At 44.1% G+C, this 20683-nt stretch overlaps 1 protein-coding gene across 1 annotated transcript in view; it reads left to right on the top strand.

The window, feature by feature from the left end:
• Nucleotides 1–20683, top strand: part of SFMBT2 (Scm like with four mbt domains 2) — a 109377-nt gene that overhangs the window by 7442 nt on the left and 81252 nt on the right. Inside the window, exons 2-4 of the mRNA XM_086739940.1 lie at nucleotides 5854–6023; nucleotides 12167–12261; nucleotides 14490–14730. Coding sequence (XP_086596066.1) covers nucleotides 5918–6023; nucleotides 12167–12261; nucleotides 14490–14730 — 442 coding nt within the window. The 5' untranslated portion in view covers nucleotides 5854–5917. The remainder of the gene's footprint in view (nucleotides 1–5853; nucleotides 6024–12166; nucleotides 12262–14489; nucleotides 14731–20683) is intronic.

The raw sequence follows: 20683 nt of genomic DNA, 5'->3' as shown, positions 1-20683 counted from the left end.
CCACCAAGAGCATGGAAAACAGATAATACTCTTTTCCCATTCAGCTGTTTTTTATATATTTGAGTATTGTGAACATTCCTAGTTCGCCAGATTAGATGGGATTTGCTTCTTCCACCCCAGAGTGCATATGAACCAACACAGCACTGTTCAAAGCAGTAATTTGCCCCTGATAAAATCCTTTGGGATGTTCAATATGAAAGAGAAATTGTCACTTGATGTAAGTGAAAACATTTGTCGAGGGAAGCTCTCAAATAAATAATAGTAAAAAAAAAGACAGGAATTTGGAAGAAGTGATCCTTAAGAGGTTTCCAACTGGTACTTTGTCTGAGAAGAGAGACAGGCTCTTTCTCTAGGAGGTGAAAGCTGTTCCTTGATGTGTTCAATAGCCCTTCCAAATGAGCCTCCATTTGCATTGTGCAGATGCTCAGGCGGTGTAAATATTGTGGCAGGCTGCCACTAGCAATCCTGCCTGAAGTATGGTTTTATTTAGGAACCTCTGCCTACAGGAGCAGACTTGATTTGAGCTGTAAAAATCGGAGATTGTGTGTTGTGATTTGCGGTGTGGCTACTGGGAAGACGGATCTCAGTGTTTACTGGTGGTGGGATCCACTGGGAGATGGGTACCTCCAGGCCAGCAGGCAATGGAGGCAACCAGAAAAGCTACAGGAACATAATGTTGGGTCGGACCCTCCTGATGAAGGGCAGAGTCCCAAAGGGGAAAGGAGATGCTGTGGAGAAGAGTGCTTGAGGATGGGCAGGATATCAACTTGGTGTTTTTTTGCCCTGACTCTTTGGTGATGCCTGGTCTTGGATTTTGTCCCGTGAGTGAGAATCACAGAATTGTGGAATCATAGAACAGTTTGAGTTGGAAGGGACCTTTAAAGGTCGTGTAGTCCAACTCCCCTGCAAGGAGCAGGGACACCTCCAGCCAGATCAGGTTGCTCAGAGCCTCATCCAACCTGGCCTTGAACGTCTCCGGGGATGGGGCATCCACCACAAATCTGGGAAACCTGTTCCAGTGTTTCACCACCCTCATCATAAAAAAAGATGCCTTGGTGGGTCCCCGAGGAGCCTGAGGAGGGAGAGCCTGATTCAGGATCAGTCTTGTGGCAGACAACTCGCACACATCCTAGATCTGGTCCCACAGGGCTGAGTCCCCCTTCCCCCTCCTCCACATATAGGGCCAGTACTGTACGGCATCGGAGCATCACGCTTCTTCAGTTTGTTTGCTGGCAAATTTGGATGTCTGCAATCTTAGCAGGTGCTGTGCAAGCATAGGTACAACCCCTGAGGGTTTTTCATCTAATCTGAGTTTTAGCTTGGACTGTAAAAATTGCCCTTTGGAGATGCTTTGTCTCGGTTAGCTGCAAATGATTGACTAGGTGAGTCAAATCCCACCTGAGATGGGTAGGTGTAGTGCTGTTTCATGGTGATTTGCTGTGCTGGAAAACCCCAAGGTGAAGTCAACAACTGAGTCAGGACCTGGTCTGGTTTTCACTCATGGTCCTGCAAAAGGCATGAGAATGGTAAAGGGCACATGAAATTGCACATGGTAATGCCTGGCTTTGAGGGGACTGGGTGAAATCCGCAGGTGCATTCATCAGGAAAGTCTGCTGGGGCCACCCCATTTTCAACTTCCCTCCCACTTGGCTGGAAAAAGAAATGCAGAATCCTTATATCCGAAGACACCCTGAGGTTGAACTCTGGAAATACACTGAGCTGTGGTGTTGCCCATGGACCCACCATCGGACTGGCCGTGTCACTGGTAGGGGCTCTTCACCGAAGATGTGGGGTCATGCTGGCAGCCCTTACTGCATCAAGTGACTCCTTACAGAGAGGTGGGACTGTCTCAAGTCAGTGAATGTAACTGAATATTGGAGGCAAGGACCAGATCTTTGTCAAAACATTGGGATTTCCACTTCTGCACCATTCAGGACTCAGTGATACATTGACCCAACTGATGCACTATCCAGGCAGGAGGTTTCAAGGGTGTGAGATCTTTTTTGCATCCTGTGTTCCAGTAGCCTGCCTTTTTTCTGTCAATCACAATTAACCATGCACGTATTGGAGGACGAACATAAGTTTTTTAGGACTAATTCTAAGGGAGAGCCGTCGGGTGCTGGATTTGCATGTGTAGGTAACAGACCTCTTCCTACAAGGTCTTTCTCCAAAGGAAGGAAGAGCAGGGTGGAGTCAACAGGAGATGAGAAATGTAAAATGGTGCGAGGAAGCCAATGCCGGCACTTACACAAAGAGCCGGTATTGATAGAGATGACAAGGCAGTGTGTTTGAGATGATGGTGCGGCTGAGACTGACAGCCGTGGGAAGAAGGAAATAAAAGAGATATTTTTTTCCTTATATTGGCTGGCTTTTTCTGCCTGTGAATTAAGAGTCTGGATCTGAATTAAATACCAGGGGAATGGGAGCTGCGTGGGGGGAGAGCTGGATCGGTTTGAACCACCACTGTGCAGAAACAATGAACAAGGGATCTGAAACTGGGGAATTTCCTCCCGTCTGCTGTGTCAAATGCATTTCATAATATTTTTCTTTGTGTTCCTGCCTAGCGTAGTGTCACCTTGAGCGTCTTTTGCTGTTGTTTCCCATCCCCTGGTTTCCAGCCTGGCGATGTGGCTTGTGGTCTTTAATTTGTTTTCCAGTGGACACAGGTTTTGTCAAGCTGATGGAGAAACTGGAGTACAGCGGTGTGTGCTGGTTGTTTAATATTGATGATTGCAGACCAGTCAGCATGCTACTGTTAACAGTGTGGCTGGGGACTCTGTTTGAAGTGTTAATTAGCAGCAATTAATAAGAAGTGAAAAATTAATACCCTATGTTAGCTTTCTTTGCTAGTTAGTTATATCAACTTCAAGGCTCAGAGCTGTCTTGAAGCTTATGTTTGCATAAGAGTTTGGTCTTGTTGTCACATAGTATTGAGAAAATACTTAAATGCTCTCCTTCCATACATGGGAAGCTAGTTATTCCCAAAATAAGAAGATAAGCTGTAGCCTCTGACACGTCTGGTTTTCTTGGATTGTGGATGCTCTTGACAATTCAAAAACAGTAAGTTGTCCATAGCTTAAGCAAAAAATACATTAAAGCTGAGTTAAGCAAACAAAAACATTGATGACATTGCTGAATCTGGCTGAGAGATTCTGCATTGCCCCCTTTTAATAGAAGTGGGCTCCAGCCCAGCCCCACACGTGGCCACCGAGGGTGGATCCCAGCCGTGTTGCAGACACCTTGGACAGGCTTCCCATCTTGTTTTCCGTGTCTGATGGGAAATTCCCTGACCCAGGGGAGCGGGCCTTTCTCATAGGTCTGATTGGACACCTTCAGCTTTTTATCCGCTTGTAACTTTGTCTTATCAGCATCATAGGAGCATCTCAAGATTTAACTACACTACCAAGTAGCTTATTTTCTTCTTGGTATTTATATTATTTCCCCTGAGTTCTGTTTAAGATTATTGATTTGTTGTGTTTAAATTGATCTCTTTGTTTCTCTACATTTTTTGAATTTTTTTTTTTTTAATAGACCACAATTACCTTCCATCATTGTCTGGTCCTAGGCAAAAATGAAAACAGCTGAACCTGTCCAATGTTTAGCTTCTGCTGACACCTCCCCTCCTCTCACATTTAACAAGCTTGATGTAAAATCCTGATACTTAACCAATTAATTATTAATGATACTTATGGAAGTATTCTTTACCAAAAGAGAAGGTTTTTTTTACTTTGACTAGACTGATTGCTTCTAGTTTTGTAGTTAATTGAAACTTAATATACACGGGGGATGAGTGATATGTATGTTCTGAGGTTAGCTGCACTCAAAATACTCGTAGTATATAATACACTTAATTCATTAGCAAGTCTCATGTCAACAAAGAATAAAGATGAAGTGCTGTAGTGGCCATCGCAGTGGGGAAGTGATCATTATTTTTTATGGAGTGCTTGAGTATGGTAAGCACTTTGCAAAGAGACCAACAAGCATATTGCTGTGAATTCGTTTACAGTCTCCTTTTTAAAAAGTATGTATTTCCTTTCATTAACGTGTTCTTTTGAGGTGGGGAACACAAATTGTGGATGGGGGTCTATCTTTGCCCAAGCAACCTTCAGTTGGCAGTTGTATCATCTGCCTTGGTAATTTGCTTTTACCAGGGATGCTTTGAGAAACACACATGGTTTTAGCATGGTTTAATTGCAGTCACCATGGTACTGTTGTGATGGCTCCAGCAGACGGTCCCACTGTGGTTCAGTTAATGGCTAGCACACTTACACTTGACATGCTGCTCATCTTTTTCAGTTCCTCCTATAACTGCTCATACTTAGAATCATAGAATGGTTTGGGTTGAAGGGATCTTAAAGATCATCCAGTTTCAGCATTTCCGCCCTGGGCAAGGACACTTTCCATTAGACCAGGTCACTCAAAGCCCCATCCAGCCTGGCCTTGAACATGTCCATTTGCATCCAGCGTGCCCATTTCTTCCTTGTGCTTTTCATTGGAACAGCCTTAAAACCTGACAATGAAAAATCTAGGACAGAACACTCTCCTGCTTTCTATTTTATAACCACCATATCTGGTCTTCCTGAGTATGCCTCCTGAGTAGTAAAAGTTGAAAAAATCCCATAATATTTTTACAATCTTATTACCTCCTGCTTTGCCTGGCCTCTGGCAGTAGACTTTTTCCCTGCTTTTAGTCACACTTCTTGCAGAGCATTTGGCGTTGATGCTGCTAGCGTAGTCCTCTCTGTCATGCAAGTCTTGGAGACACCCACTAATAAGCAGGACCAGTCCTCCACACCGTATGTTCTGGACACACACTTTCCCTGCTATCTGGCTTTGCTTTAGCATACCTTGTGTGAAGAGCTGGTTCCTTCCGTGCCCATAACCCGAGCTTTGGTTTCTCTTTTTCAGTCCTCCTTTGACACCTCGTAATTCATCACCGTCTCGGAGAGTTTTACTGAAAAGCTCACTTTGGAGTTCTTTTTAATCTGCTCCTAAAGGTGTATTTCTGGGTATTGCTTGTCTGGTGGCTTACTGTAGCTAGAAATATAGTTCTTATTTAGTCTGGTGTCTGATTCCAGATCTAGTCAGACTGTATTCCCTTTCTCATATCATTTTTTGTCTTTGCGTGTTTTTATTCCACTTTATATTTACTGTGGTCATTCCTTCTAGAAGAATCTCCTCTGCTGACATAACCCAATCTATGCCTGAGTTAATATTTGCTACCCTGCATGGTACTAACGGGTGCAGTTAACTTAGGTCAGTCTTCATTCAAAAAACAGTTGCAGTCAGCACTTCTTCATTATCGTATCTGCATTTAGCATGCTGAACTCTATTTTCGAGCAGTATTCCAGTCTCTCCCAAGTATTTTCTCTTCAGTCTTTCCTCTGTTCTGTTATCACAAATCTCCCCATTTGGAGGTCTGAATATTTATGGATTGAGACATATCTGACACAGTGTTAGCCATCAAAATTTGGAAGTCCAGGGCTGGACTTGCTGGAGGATTGTTTCAGTTGTTTGAGTTGGCTTTTCCTGCCTTTTTTTTTTTTTTTTTTCTTTTTTGGCATGGGTTTTGCCATCTTAAGGGCTGATCCTTACCTCCCTGTTGGTGGTACCAGAAGCTGGTACCACCATTATCTTCTCTGTTGTTATTGTTGTTATTGTTGTTACCATGTTATTGCCACTGAGATCCTTTGTTGTTGTTCCTAATCCAACTCTAGCTCCATCTTGGAGGAGAGAGCAGGATCAAAGTGTTACAATCAACATTGGATAACTTGAGAACCATTAGGAAAGGCTGAGGGAATGGGTTGGTGTAGGTAGAACAAATCACCCATTGTCTTTTTGTTTTCCTTTTAGCTCGTCCTCTAGGCACTCCCTGCTGCAAGATGAATTAGGAAGGCAGGGCCTCTTCCTCTGAACCATGGAGACAAGGGCGTCTTTCATCACCACCATGCAAGAGACCCAGCACCTCTCTCCAGAGAAGGCTCAGAGCCCAGCAAACGGCAACGAGGAACAGTTTGATTCAGGTGAGCTCTCCTTCACCCTCATTGTTGTCTTCACTGTTAACAGCCCTCCAACTGGTAGACGTTGGGACAGCCATATTGCCGGGGGACCATTGGGAATGGTTGTACAGCTTGAAGGCCTTTTTTGAGTCTCAGGGATTGGACTGTGTCCTATGATTGACGGGTTGGGAAATTTGAGCTTTTCTTCTTCTGGATCTCTTCTACAGTATGTAGCAGCTGTTCAAAATTTAAACAAAAAATGAAGGAAGACCTTTCCCAGGACTTCATATTGTGTGCTTCTACTTTCCCTGCCCTTTTTTATTTTGTTGAAGTTTTGTGGTTAAAGAGGGGAAATGAACTTTCAGAAATTACGCCATTTCTCCTTTGTTTTAACCTTCACTCTCATTTCCTTCACAATTTCTTTGAGTTCTTCAGGTGAGAGTGTTTCATAAACATGAGACCAACCAGTGGAGAGCTGGTTGCACGTTGTCCTTTTGCTCATGGATATGACTGGATGCTCTGTAATGCTCTGGGATGGGCATCCTAAAGGTAAGGATCCACTGCACTGAAGTTGGGCATTGTCATGGTAGATACAGAAAGATAAGTGCTAGCTTCTGGTAATTTCCAGATTCTCTCTGGAAATGGGAGACTCCTCTTTATACCATCTCTTCTTTTGCACCATCTGTGCTGCCCATCACACTCTAGGCTGAGTCAATCAACTCGCTAACCGAACAGAAAGGTATTCCATAAAAAAAAAAAAACCAACAAAAAACGCTAAATAATTTTCTATCGGCTTTGTGAGTTGAGCTGGCTGGAGGAAGAGGGAGGGCCAGAGCACGTGCTGGTGGGAATGGGACCTCTCCCAGTGACACTACATTGTTGATTTGACTCAGATATAACTTGAAACTTGATCCTTGCTCTGTGTTTGCATGGGGGAGCTCAATTGTTGAACTTGTGGAGAACAACACTGGGCTATCAGTCAGTTAATCTGTACAAAAGGGTTTGTTTTTGCATTGTGGTACTTGTGTTGGTGCTCATATGCTTAAATGCTTTTCCAGAACTCGCTTGTGTTTCTGTAAGAGCTGTTCTTGACAAAAAAGTCCTGAGATGTGAATGGCAGATGAAGGTCTGTGCTTGCAGGTGGGCCTCCTAAAGAACTGCCTAAAGTCTACATCCATGGAAACAGGTGCCCTCACCAGTGGTGAATCACTGATTCAGCACTGCTCAAGTGCAGTGGTAGCATCTAGCCGTTAGTTTCTTCACTTCTCATAGTGACTCAGTGATTTTCCTGTTTCCCTGGACACCGCCCGTTGCAAAGCTGTGACCAGCCATTGAATCTTTGCCGTGTTCACTAGTGACTTGCAGGGGGAAGACTCACAGCAATGTAAGACCATGCCAGTTAAACTATGAGCTGTGGTCCTTGAGGTGAGTTTGTAAGCTTTTTAGGGTGAGGGTGGGCTCTTTTGCTCAGCCCCTTGTGCAATGCAACCATCTCCTACAACTTTTGCCATGAAAATAGTAAGGAAGGTTGGCACATTTGGCCTGCAGGTTGCCAGTGCCCACCTGGGCAGCTCTTAGTGAGCAACTGCATTGTGCTCGTGCAATTGAGATGGAAATGCAGGTGGGCTTTCAAGATGTCAGCAGGGGTAGGGAAAAATGAGAGGGATGACCTATAAAAAATGCAAACTGTTGCTCTGAAAAAAGTATTTGAGATGTGGGGTAGTCCAATAGGTCCTGTCACGATGCTTATAGATTCAACTAGGCTCTTAAGCTCTGCATGGCAGGTAGGACACAGAGAGGTGGAAACCTTCCTGTGCTGTGGGGTTGTTGGCTCAAAGTTTTGGGTTTTTTGCATGGTATGTGCAGTGGTTCTGGTTATTTCAGATGGCTTCAAAGGGACATGTAGTGTGACTCGTAGAGGTGACTGCTGAGAGTCCTCTAGAGTTGAACATCTGAATCTGGAGGTGAGGTGTCTTAAAACACCTTACAAAACTTCCATCTGGAGCTGCCTGCTTCTGCCCACTGAGGATGGAGAAAGCTAACCCTGGTTGGAGCAGAGGGGAACATCTCTGTCCTTGTTGCTCATGTGATGCAGACCCCTCTCTCAAGGTGGGATTCATGTCCTCTAATTCAGGTATTTCCAGAGTGGACACCTGCAGCCTGATCTAGTCACCATTGGGTCCGTTTGAACCCGTGGGAGAGAGGTAGGAGCCTCTAGGATGAGATTTGGATGGCCAACCATAGACATTGGTTTTGAAAAGAGAAAAACTGGCCTGTGGTACCTAAATTTCTTTGGAAATATAGATCCTTGTCACTTTCCCAAGGCTACACCAGAGGTTTGTAGCTAATCAAGTTCCTCCCCTCAACCTCACTTAGTGTGTTAACTGCAAAAGCGTTTCAGTTCTCTCTTCACTCAAAAAGTCATGAATGTATCTGGGTGCTATAATACGATGGCTAATCAATTTGCCACAAACACATTCTCCTTCAGTGAAGCCTGGGAAAAATCTGTCTTTCTGGAGCCACAGGTTTTGGGTGTTTTATCTCCGTTGTTTCCCAGAGCCAAACATCCTGGGAGGCTGTGGACAGCTGGAACACTTGCATTTTTATGGTGTCAATGCATGAGCACTTTAAAGCCATTGAGAGGCTCATGGATAATGACTTTTTGATTTTATTTGCCATCCTGGGCTTGTTTATACATCACCGTATTGTAGGCTAGCCATCCTTGACTTTCATTAGGAAGGAACACTGGACCTAAGTACGGATAATTGGAAAGGGAGCTGATATGTAAAGTAGGCCCAATGCCAAATTTGCCATCTCACAGGACGCTCTGTGAAATGCTGGCACCTGGGATTTTTTCGACTTTCCAGCAGAGCCAGAACTTTGTTCTTGGAGCGGTGACTTGAGGAGCGGTGAACAGATCGGCTTTGTAATAACCGCTTCTCAAGTGGGCACCATCATCATTGCCATATATTAAGAGAGATTTTACATTTCTCTATCTGCATTTTATTCAGGGGATTTCCAGACAGTTGAGAGAGATCAGCAAGAGCTGTCCTTCTCAGCAGTAGAGCTTTTCTGATTTAGGAGATTTGTGTACAACTGCGCTACATGCGCGGGTGGGCTTGGCTCCCTTGGACTGGTCTCATCCCTGGGCCGTGCTGTCTCTGCTTTGGATTCCCCCCACCCCCCCCAGGTTTCTAGAAGAGAACAAAGTCTATACAAAAACATTTTGGAAACTTACAGTCCCTTTGCAAAATAGAACACCGATACCATGATAAATGAGTACTCTGACATTATTTTTATAGACCTTGTAAAAGTAATTTCCTGATAAAGTCTGCAGCTGAAACACGGTGGAGGAGTCAGACTTGTGATGTGCTGGAAAGAAATGAACTGACAGGGAGGGAAGGCTGCAGCTCTCATGGTGCCTCCCCGCGGCACCTTAAATGCTTTCTATTTGGGTTTAAAAAGGAGTCATCTGGGTGATTTTTTTTTTAAACAGGTGCTATTGTGAGCTTTGGTGGACTGCAAGTGAATGAACCTGCTGGTGGGGCTGTGGGAACAGTGGGGCCAGTGAGTTTCCACTGTTGGCATGAGTAGGTCATGGGTAATAAGATTATGAAGTACAGGACCTGTTGCATCCATAACTAGCATCTGTAATGCCAGCATAATTAATGTGCCGTTGGCAAATTCTGGAAAAGATTTTGTCACCCTGGGGATGCTACTCCCAGCAAAGGCTCGAGGTTATACCCTGAAGAGAAGGCTCTGGGGAGACCTTATAGTGGTCTTCCAGTACCTAAAGGGGACTTAGAGGAAAGATAGGGAGAAACTCTTCAGCAGGGCCTGTCATGAAAGGATGAAGGGTAATGGTTTTAAAGTAGAGGGAGGTACATTCATATTAGACATCAGGAAAAATCTTTTACAATGAGGGTGATGGAACACAGGCCCAGGTTGCCCAGAGAGGTGGTGGATGCCACACCCCTGTAAACATTCAAGGTCGGGTTGGATGGGGCTCTGAGCAACCTGATCTGGTTGGAGATGTCCCTGCTCCTGGCAGGGGGATTGGACTGGATGACCTTTAAAAGTCCCTTCCAGCCCTAACTGTTCCATGAATTTATGATCCTAAAAATACTACTTCCATTGCTCTGTGGAATAACTCCTTCCCGTAAGACTACTGAGGAAGTCTGGAGAAAAGGAGATCCTTCTCTGAACTCACCCAGCAGGTTAGAGTGAAAAGCAGCAATAAAACCCGAGAATGTACAGCAGGCATTATGGGCTGAGGGAAGTGCCTCATGCTCTGAACAGAAGTGTCTGAGCAGAAGAGAAGAGAGCCCAGGGCTGACCTGGAACTGTCCTGTCCATGTGGTGAAGATGTCCACCTGTCCTGAGGTGAAGATGTCCTAGGGGTTGTTGAGCAGTCCATCCCAACACCACGAATGCAGTTGGATGCAGAGGCGGGGAGCAGCCAGGCAGAGGGAATGCACTTTTAGTTTTTCACCTTTTGCTTTTCACATCAGATGTTGCTGACTTTTAGTGGGACAGGGATTGGTTCATTGTGCTCAGGGTAGAAGATTGCTTAAGCATCGGAGTAATTTTAAGCCTGGAATGGATAACCATATCTGCTCATCTACTTTGGACTTATGTACTTTATTTTTGAGGCTCAGATTTTCAAATCTGTGTACCTGACTCTTCTCTAGAACATTAACTTCACAGGGTTGCAGACATTAAGGCTGAAAAATCTCCCATATCATCTAAGTTGCCTGCTTGCATTGTATAGATGAAGCAATTTTTGCACCAAGCCCCTACCTTGTGGTTAAGCTGTGGCTTATCTTTCCATCAAGAATGAACAAACCCCTCATTTTGGGTCAAATATCTCAAACAGAGTCAGCTTCTACGCGTGGAGGTTTTTGCAGTGATGGCTCATTCTACGTTGAATTTGTCTATTTTCAGGTTGTAATCATGGAGTTGGGTTATTTCTTGTCTTGCTGAGTTGAGAAGTCATCTGCTAGCCACTTTATCATGGGAGCAAATGTTGATTTGCATGTTCATATTTAAGCAGGTTAATTGAGTTTAAGGCAAGGAGTCAGACCTTAGCCTTGATGCGGCAGCGTGCAGTGTTTAACAGCGATGACTGCTCTGCGCTCCTCTGTCTACTCCCAGACAGATCTTCGCCCTCCACCACCTCTGTCTCAAAAAGCCTCTTCTGATCCACCTTTTTCCCCTTGCCTGTGTGTGTCTGGCTCCACAGGCAGCAAATAAAGCCTATGCCTTCCCCTTTTAATAATGAGAGATTCCCATTACACAAGATAATTCTCTGGTCCTGAAAACTGAGGAGCTGTAGCAATAATTGCAATAAATTAACCCTGCCGTTTTCTTCATAAAACTGTCTGGGGAGGTTTCTTAATTCAGTTTGTCATGAGTCACTTTAATTACATCATGACCACGCTGATGGATGTTTGGGCAGGTAAGGGTCTTGCAGAGTTTGCCTGATAAATGCTTATTGCAAAGAGCTCATTGCTGGACCGTAAATATTTTTGCTCTGGGGATGAAACTGAGTTTGCAAGATTGCTTGGGAACGAAATGAAAACAATCAGATTTGGCTGTTTTTCTGTAAGTGAAAGAAGATTTATTTTTAATTATTGTACTGTGTGTTTCAGCAATGGTTTGAGGCCTCTGCTTTACTTGGAGTGGTTATAAAACAAGAAGAAAAGAGCAGTAATGCCAAGTCCTTGGCGGTGGGAAAGGATGGTGTGGGGCAGCGGTGCAGATGGGGAGGGCAGGATGCAGAGCCACAAATTTGAAATGGGGCAAGGACAAATGCAGGGAGCAAGAAGGCAATAGAGGTCTGGTGAGGGGTTCTGGGGAGTTTGGGGGAAATCAGCTATAGTCTTGGAGAAAGAAGGAGTCATGGGGGCCTCCCCTGAGGTTTCTGGGTAGAAAGCAGAGTAATTTTTGGTCTCAAAGTGTTGGCTACTAAAGTCCCAAAGTCTGCTGAAAATGTAGTAAGAGTCGGTCAAGCTAGATAAGCACAGATCTTTAAATCAAACTTTATGTTTTCCCTTGTGTTGATGTTTATACTGGTTACTACTCTCACCCTGAACTCTTTGACACAACTTTTGTCTTCTTAGGCTCTGTTTTAGGCTGTGATTTTTTTTTTGTTCGTTTTTGAACAGATGAAGGCTCCAGCATTGAGGATGTGGACTTCAACTGGGACGAGTTCCTGGAGGAAACAGGAGCCAGTGCTGCTCCCCATACTTCCTTCAAACACGTATGTGCTTCATCTGAGCTTTGCTGGCGTTGTGTGTGTGTTCCCTCTTCTGATTTTCAAGGTGTTCTTGGAGAACTGAAGTGGGGTCTGGCCATTTGGAGGATAAATTGTCCCTCTGTGTGTGTGGCAGCCTCGTAGGAGTGGCTCCCATCTGGCCACCCGTGTGGCCACATTGGTAGATTTTTCCAGGACATTTGTCATTCAGCCACAAGACTGGAGAATTACAGGGCAATGTCAAAATGTTATTGTAGATTTTATCCTTGGTCCAGCAGCTGTCTGGAGAGAGCATCTTCTCCCAGGTCTCTGCTTGGGGCCCTAACCCAAATACCAGATTCAGGTGAGAGTTTTGTGCTTCATGAAGCCCTTAAGGATGGCTTTAGGTACATGTAGATGCCCGCCTCATCCTGCTGATCCCACTGATTGAAGTGTCTCACAGCACCTCGATCCTAGGACTGCTGGTGACAAGTTAGTGTTGGGAACAGTTCTTAGTGAGTATGCTTCACAATTTGAAACTTGAGCCTCAAAAAACCTCGAGTTGACCAGGAACCTGAAAGCCATCAGAGGAGATTTTATTATCTGTCTGTTTCCCCTCTTTGTGTGATTTCCAGTCACAAGTCCCTTGCCTCCAGAATACCACTTTAGTCTTTACTTACAGTGAGCACAAGGAGAAAAACTACAAATGAACATGTATCCTGGATTATTTATGAGGACTGTTAGCATCACAAGAGCTAAGATCTTATTTTATGACTAAACAAAGCAGTAAATGTCGCAGACCTTCTTCGATCTTAGACGATCTCCAAAGGTCTCTTCCAGCCCAAACTATTCTGTGACTCCAGGCATTGATGCTCATGGAAGTGCCCACGCAAGTAAATGTGTGTGGAGTGTTGTTAACTGCAAATAATAAATGGCTTCGACTGGGCAGCACTGGTGTCGTAAGCTGGAGTAAGATGATTGAGGGAGTACTGTTGACGTCCCAGAGGAGCTCAGTGTTTTCACTGCAGCTTGGCCTCCTCAAGTCTGAAAAGTGCTCAGATGGCCAAGTAGACTGTGTTTATATTTTTCTTTGTGAGTAAAAGAGGCATTTTAACATGTAATTTGAATGACAAGTTAATCAGAGTCAGACTTAAACCAGAATTCAAAATTTCTCTGGTTTCAGTAGGAGATAAGGTACTAAGAAACTTGTAAGAACCTGTCCTTAAGCATCTCATAGAGAATAACAGACTAAGTTTTGGATGGTCCTCTGAAGACAAGGCTGGCGCCTGCACCAGTGAACTGGCTTCCACCTCTTCTTTATCAACGACAACTAGAGACATCCCCCTGTGCCTTTGAAGATACATTACGATGTGGCTACAGTAGGCCACAGTGTTTAACAGCAGGCAGTGTTCTAAGGAGATGCATTGGCATCTCCAGTATTCTGAGGTGAATTATGTGTGACTGGTCATTGGTGAGATAATAATAACTGGAGGGGACGTCTCCATCAGATGGCAGGACAGTGACCCAAACCATTTGCTTCTTTCAGCGGTGAGTCATACCTTATTTACTGGGGTGCTGGGAGAGTTAATTGGTTGAGGCTTGAGCTGCTGGGTGGATTTAGTGGAAGTGCTCTCCTTGATCTGCCTGGTATGGCATCCATAGCATCATCAGTAGTTTCGGTTGGAAGGGACCTTTCAAGGTCATCTAGTCCAACCCCCTTGCAAGGAGCAGGGACATCTCCAACCAGATCAGGTTAATCTGTTGATGCTTGTCAAACCTCAGGAAGTGCTTCAGTGTCGTTATAAGGCTAAGTATTATAGTTAGGCTTAACTCCTAGAGGTGCTCAGTACTTGCCTTTCTATCTCATGTGTGTGCTGTGATTTGCCTGATGAAGCTGTGCAGTGGGAGATGCCACCTCATTTGAGCTCTACTGCCTTTCTCCCAGGCATTAGTGAGGTTTATTACGTGAAGATGGGTACCAGTCCTCTCTTAGATGTAGTACATCTGAGGTTACCACTGCTGGAGGGTCTCTTTGGAGCACATGGGACCTTGCATGATGGGGTATATGCCAATGAAGTAGGAATGGTCGTACCCAGACAGATTGTGAAGGAGATGGTTGAATTAAGGAGCACAAGCAACTCATGTCCTATCCCAGAGCAGATCTTTAAGGGCAGCATTATCTTGCTTAGCTGGGGAATGGGGTCTCCTTGCAAAGAGGAAAACTGTGTAACACCGTGTCTTTCTCATTTTGTAAGGTTGAAATCAGTCTTCAAAGCAGTTTCCAACCAGGGATGAAATTAGAAGTGGCTAACAAGAGCAATCCGGACACATATTGGGTGGCTACGATCATTACAACATGCGGACAGCTCTTATTGCTTCGTTACTGTGGCTATGGAGATGACCGCAGGGCGGATTTCTGGTGTGACGTGATGACAGCAGATCTTCACCCTGTTGGCTGGTGTACACAGAATAACAAGGTCCTGATGCCTCCAGATGGTGAGTTCTGTGTGTTTTGTTAGGGTCATGCTCTAGTGTTGGGCTGGAGGTTAATCTCCAGACTTGCAGGCGATCTGGAATGGGTACTCCAGATCCTCAATTGGTTTTGGGTGATGCGGTCAGGGTCAGGTCCCCACGGGTTAATGGGTGATTCAGTTTGCTAATCAGCCTCTAGCAAAGGCACTTTTGCTCTAGTTAGAAACAACAGAAGGCGTTTCTATAGGAAGTTATCTTAACAAGGAAACTTACTGCTAAATTGCAAAGCTGTGATTTTCCGTTGGGGGAGAAAATAGTTGTGTTCTTGTAGGAAGGAGGGATGAAATTCAGAATGAGAATAAACTAAAATAAGCAAGATCAGCTTGGGTGTAACCAAAACCAAAGGTTGTCTGTGCACTCAAGTGTTTTGCCCTGAAAGTTTAAGACCTTCCATTGACAGATTCCTGCAACTGTTCATAGACACCGTTAAAGATAGCAAAATTTGGTCATCATAGGTTAAGGCACATCCTGATTATCAGCTCTTAGGTGCACAAAAGGTGAATGCAAGAGCTGTGGGTTACTGTGTGACCCATGTGGAATAATTTTTTAATAATACATTTTGATCCTCAGTGTTAAGAAAAATATGGGGGTTTTTTTTGGCTGCATACAGCAACGAATCAACTGTGCATCCTTAGCACTACATAGCTCCAAGCCGAGGCATACTTGTCTCTGTGACTCATACGTATTCCTTATCCCATTTTTTTCTGGATCAGGGGAAGGAGAGATGAATATTTAGCCTCCAGCTTGTGCATGTGTTTAAGAAAAGTCCCATTTAGGAATTCTGCTGCTGAAGTTACTCTTTTACTTTCTGTTGGATGTGACCATTGAAAAAAGTACACGTGCCGTTTGTGTGCTGTGTGTGATTTCTTCTGGTGTAGGTGTTGGCTGACTTCCCGCTGAAGTGAGCTGTAGACTCGATCTTTGAGTCAGAGCTGAAATGGGCTCGTTCCTGCCTTGCATGTGCCGAACTCTGAGCTAAACTTATCTTTTCGTTCTGGTCTGTTTCTTTTGAATAAACAGAAGTCTTGAAGAGAAATATGACTGAGAAATCTGTTAGCACTCGTAAGTCAAACTGATGTGAGAAGGGTTGGGTGTTTTATTTTATTAGTCTCTTAAACTACATTGTATTACATGGATTATAATCAGTGTTACCAGAAAGGTGCACAGTGCCGTAAACTAAACCTCAAAATGCTGGGGTCAAGGGGTAAGAGATTTTATCAACAGTTGCAATAGAAGATAATGATTCTTTTATAACTGGAGGCAACTGCTTTTCATGGAAATGTTGGGATCTACTCTTCGGGTTGTGGCTACTTTGTGTTAATTGTCTTGCTTGAATGGCTGCAAATGTGCAGTGCATCATACTTCCTTCCTCCTCTGGCTGGGTGAGGTAACTCTATACCAGGGTCTTAAATTTGGGCAACTGCCTTGTTTTGTTTTGTTTTGTTTTGTTTTGTTTTGTTTTGTTTTGTTTTATTTTGTTTTTTTCCCACTGCCATTCTCAGTGAGTGAATTCTATCGAATATGTCTGAGTATAGTTTCCAGAAAGAAGAAATGAAATGCATGGCTTGCAGTTTCAAAAGAGATTTAAGCATTTAAGAGCTTGAGTTGCATTTTGGAATGAGGCATCTAAAATGCCCAGGAGGATTTGAGCCTTCAGGACTTCTCTCACTTGGAAAAAAGAGAAGTCCTAAATGTGCTCATAAATCACAGAGCTCCTCTGCGTGTTTGCCCACAGGGTTCAAAAGTGGGGTTTCAAAAGATTGTAGCTCCCGTTGGGACACCACAGGGTAGAAGCTGAATTTTCGAGAGTGGCCCTTGTCTTCCCTAGGGAGAACTGAGCCCTGACGAGCTTTAAAAAGTAGGTTGTGAGTATGAGACTCACTCTATGCAGATGTCTGGAGTTTGTCCTGTGCTTGATTGCTTTTCTGATCAGTGAATACGTCTTAACGAGCCAAACTTCCTTGCAGCGCTGAGTTCTAGCTGGTGAGGCCTGTAGGATCACGCTTTGCATTGGTTGTAGAGAAACTGATGTTCTCCATGAACTCTGTGGAGGTTTTTTGCCTTTTTGGTGTTGCACACTATGTTATTGTCAAACCTTGGGAAGAAATGAAAGCCGGCTTGAGATTGCACAGATCTGTGTTGTAAGGGCCCGATTCTGCACATCTTGGTTCCAGTGAGGATATCTGTTGGCAAGACCACGCAAACAGCATGGCAACGGCCAGTTTTCTGGTGTTAGGATTTGATTTTAGTCAGGAGCCGAAGACTTTAGTTAAAAAGCAAGTCTGCCAAGAAGGACTTGTGTAATGGGCAAAATACCAGCACTGAGATCATGCTCTGGTTCTGCTTACGAATTGGATCGGACTGATCGGCACTCATGAATGTGATGCCAGATGAGAATGGTACAGACTGATAGGATGAAGAATTTCATTAGATGGGAGAGAGATGCGAAAAAAACAGGCCTGTTCAGTTTAGCAAATCAATAGAGCTTGATTTAATGTTCAGCACACACGGAGCTTTTAAGGGGCAGCTGCCAAGTAAACTATTGTTTATGATCCCAATAGAAGGAAGTCATTTAATTTACAGACTGTTACATGATTATTTATGGGGTGACGTTTGTCTTGCATCACGGTGCCTGTGAGTATAATGTCAAGTCATATTCTGTCCTCCCGTGACATTACGGTGCGATGTGCTAGAATAGGACTGCTCAAGCCAAATCCTTGAGTTTGCCGTAAAGTGTACTGGTTGACGAAAGGACGGAGTGAGTGCGTGTGTGCCTGCCAGCCTCACCCTCCACCCCCTCCTTCCCTGCAGGAAATCAAAGGAGTAAATTGTAGTTACTTCAAGCTTTGCCATTAATTATATTTTTCTCATTACAAATCGGTGTGTAATTTGAATTGCAAACTCAACTATCCTGGCAGAATAGATCTGTTTACCATTCAAAGCAAAATGAAAATTATTTAAATTAGTTAATATAGAACTCATTTGAATGAATTGGATGTTTATTCATGAACTAACTGAAGCAAGCGTGAAGCTGTCCTTATGGTCTGTAGCTTTGGCACTGATCAGCTCTAAAGTCACGTCCTGGGACAGAGATTTCTGTTTTATTGCGTATTAACTATGGGGTAGACCAGTGGGTAGCTACTGCCTGATGTAGCTGAGTGTGAAATTTTCATCCTTTCTGACAAGGCCCCTCAGCGATTGTAATTCAGATGAGGAAGATCAGCCTGCTTCAAAGTCCATCGATGATGGCAGGGCTGTGGTGGTACAGTAGGATTTGGTTTTTTCTGCACTACAAGGGTGGGATGTGGCATAGACTTTCCACCAGTTAGTCAAAATTTCCTCATTATGCATGGAAACAGGGGCAGCTTTATCCCCTCCTATGCCTTACCCAAGCACTGTCCTCCTCAGCGCAGAGCCGATGTGGTTGTTTTTCAACATCCTTCATCCCTTGGGATGTTTCACCCATTGAGCATTAAAAATTAAAGTCTAGCTAAACTTTCCCTTACTAGAAATTCCTTCAGCTATGAAAGGAAAAGAGGTCTCTTGCCTCCTTTAGGCTGTTATTTCCATGTGCTGTTTTCCTTTGCTGGTGGCAGTTGGGTTCACGAGCACGTTTACCATCGTGTAGAAGAGCAGCGTGGAGAACCTGACAAGCGTAGTAGCTAAATTATGCATTGTGAACCACGCGGAGAGCAGGAGCGTCTTTTGATTGACACGTGGGTGTTTTTGTACAGATTGCAGATTTACAGCTGAGCCAACAGAGCCGACTCTCTCCTGGCACTGTCTTAGTGCGTGCCGGGGTGCGCTGAAGACACTGGACGACAGGATTATTGTGTACACTTGTAATTGCCACGGTGGTTCTGCTTTAATGTTACTGACAGATGGAAGTTCAAATAGGACGTTTGTGTGTGCAGATCCACGCAGTGAGCTTGAGTCTGCTTGCCGTGTAAAGTAGAAGACGGAGGAGGCTGGAGATGTAAAGAAGTACAGTGGGGAGAGAACCAGGTCTATATTTTGATTTTACAATGAACTGGTACAGATGGCAAAATCTCTGAACGCCATCTCTACCTGGATTTGCTGATCAAGGTGATCAATTGTACTGTGATTATGTGTAGGAAAGCAGCCTTTACTTCCGTTACACCAATTTAAGGAGGATTAAAGCTGAAAAGCCTGATCCTGGGGTGAAGTGAGTCCCTTTTGAATGGTGCTGAGTTTCATCAAGTGAAATATGCCATCAAGAATGGTGGGCATAAAGCATTTTGCCTGCCCCAGTTTTCTGTGAAGGTGAACATCATCATTTGGTCACTATTTGAAATGGGTTTTTGTGTTTCACTAAGATCAGGTTAATTTATAAGCCTAGATCCGGGCCAAAGGAGGAGGATTTCACTCAGATTTGAAGTGTTGGATCTGATCCTGAGCAGGATATGGATGAAAAAGGAGATAAAACTTGTGCCACAGGAAATTGGATTGCTCTCAAGTAACAACTTTTTTTTTTTCTTTTTTTTTTTCTTTTTTTTTTTTTTTTACCATTATCTGGAGCTGGGCTACAACAGAAAGTGGTGGGATTGAGAGAAAATGGGGCACAGAGCACGGGAACGGGAGCAATAAGGGGAGCTGGTGAGACAGGAGCAAAGAGAAGAGCAAGTCGTGAGCCGTCACTTTCTGCTGAGGATGTGGATTTGGTGTCATTCAGGACTCCCGAGATGCAGAGGAGGCCTTTCTGAGGTGCAGAGCTGGGGGTGGTGGTGGAGATCTGACCGGTTCACTTGCCTTTCAGCATCGTTCTTAGAGGTCGCTTGTGTCCACAAAGCCTGTCCACCGGTTCTTCAGAGAGTGACACAGAGATAGTATTTCTGAAAATAGATGAAGGCCTCCAGAGCTTCTGTCTCCGAAAATGTGATCATGGAAGTTTTTTTTTTTTTTTTTTTTTAAACTGAAGCCAGCTTTCCTGTGGTAACCTCATCCCAGAGGAAATAAAACTTAAACTATGCCTGCAGGTCCATGGTAATAGTGCAGGTAGAGGGATCAGGTGGGCAGGACGAACCTCTCCTTTTAGCTTTCTGAGGAGTTGGCTCCCCTCCACAGACTTATCTGAGATCAGTTTGCTTTTCTGCTGGTATAATTGAGGGCAGATCTGGCCCCGGTTTAGCTTTTTCACTGAAGGCTCACCTGAAATACTACTTCCTAAGAGCTTGAGGCTGGAGAAAATCAGTAGGCATTCACTGAGCTTACGCTGTTTTACATCAGCTGAGAACTGGGCCCTTGAGCCACGTAAAATGAAACTCGGAAATCTTCTTTGGCAGCTTGTACCGTCAAGGATGGTGGATATTTCTGAAGTAGTATATAGATTTTTTTTTTTTTGTATCTTCTTTGCCCAATTGTTATCCCCTTATTCCATCAAAACCAAGCTTAGACTAACCAAATGTAAATAGATTGCAGAATTTCTTTATTTTAAAGACTGCAAATGACTCCTGGTACAGTGTTTTATGTGTGCTTTTCAAGTTGACTTTAGCAGCCTATTAATTATGCAGGGATGACGTTAGCATAAATAACTAGTCAGCAAATAAATGTCAATTAAATATTCTATTAACATAGCAGGCAGCTTTATGCATTGGCATAGAACATTTAGCAGATTATACTTAACGAGCATATAAAAACCAGCATTTTTTTTCCTTTGCTCTCCTAATAATGGAACAAGGGAGAAGAGGAGGGGAGGTAAAAATAATGCCAGTGTTGTCTGAAGAGGCAGGGGTGTTTGGGCTGAAATTTGCCCTAGCAGGAGCCATGCCAGTTGGTGCTGGCGTCTCTTGGGAGCTGGCAGCAGCTGGAAACCACTGGAGTGTGTCGTGGCTCAGCATCTCCCCCCGACGCAGGGCTTTTCTCGCTCCCGGGAAAAACATATTTTCATTACAAGCAC

This window comes from Chlamydotis macqueenii, chromosome 1 (assembly GCF_036417535.1).
Source record: "Chlamydotis macqueenii isolate bChlMac1 chromosome 1, bChlMac1.mat, whole genome shotgun sequence".
NCBI classification, from domain to species: Eukaryota; Metazoa; Chordata; class Aves; order Otidiformes; family Otididae; genus Chlamydotis; species Chlamydotis macqueenii.
This window is presented reverse-complemented; position numbering and strand designations above follow the sequence as displayed.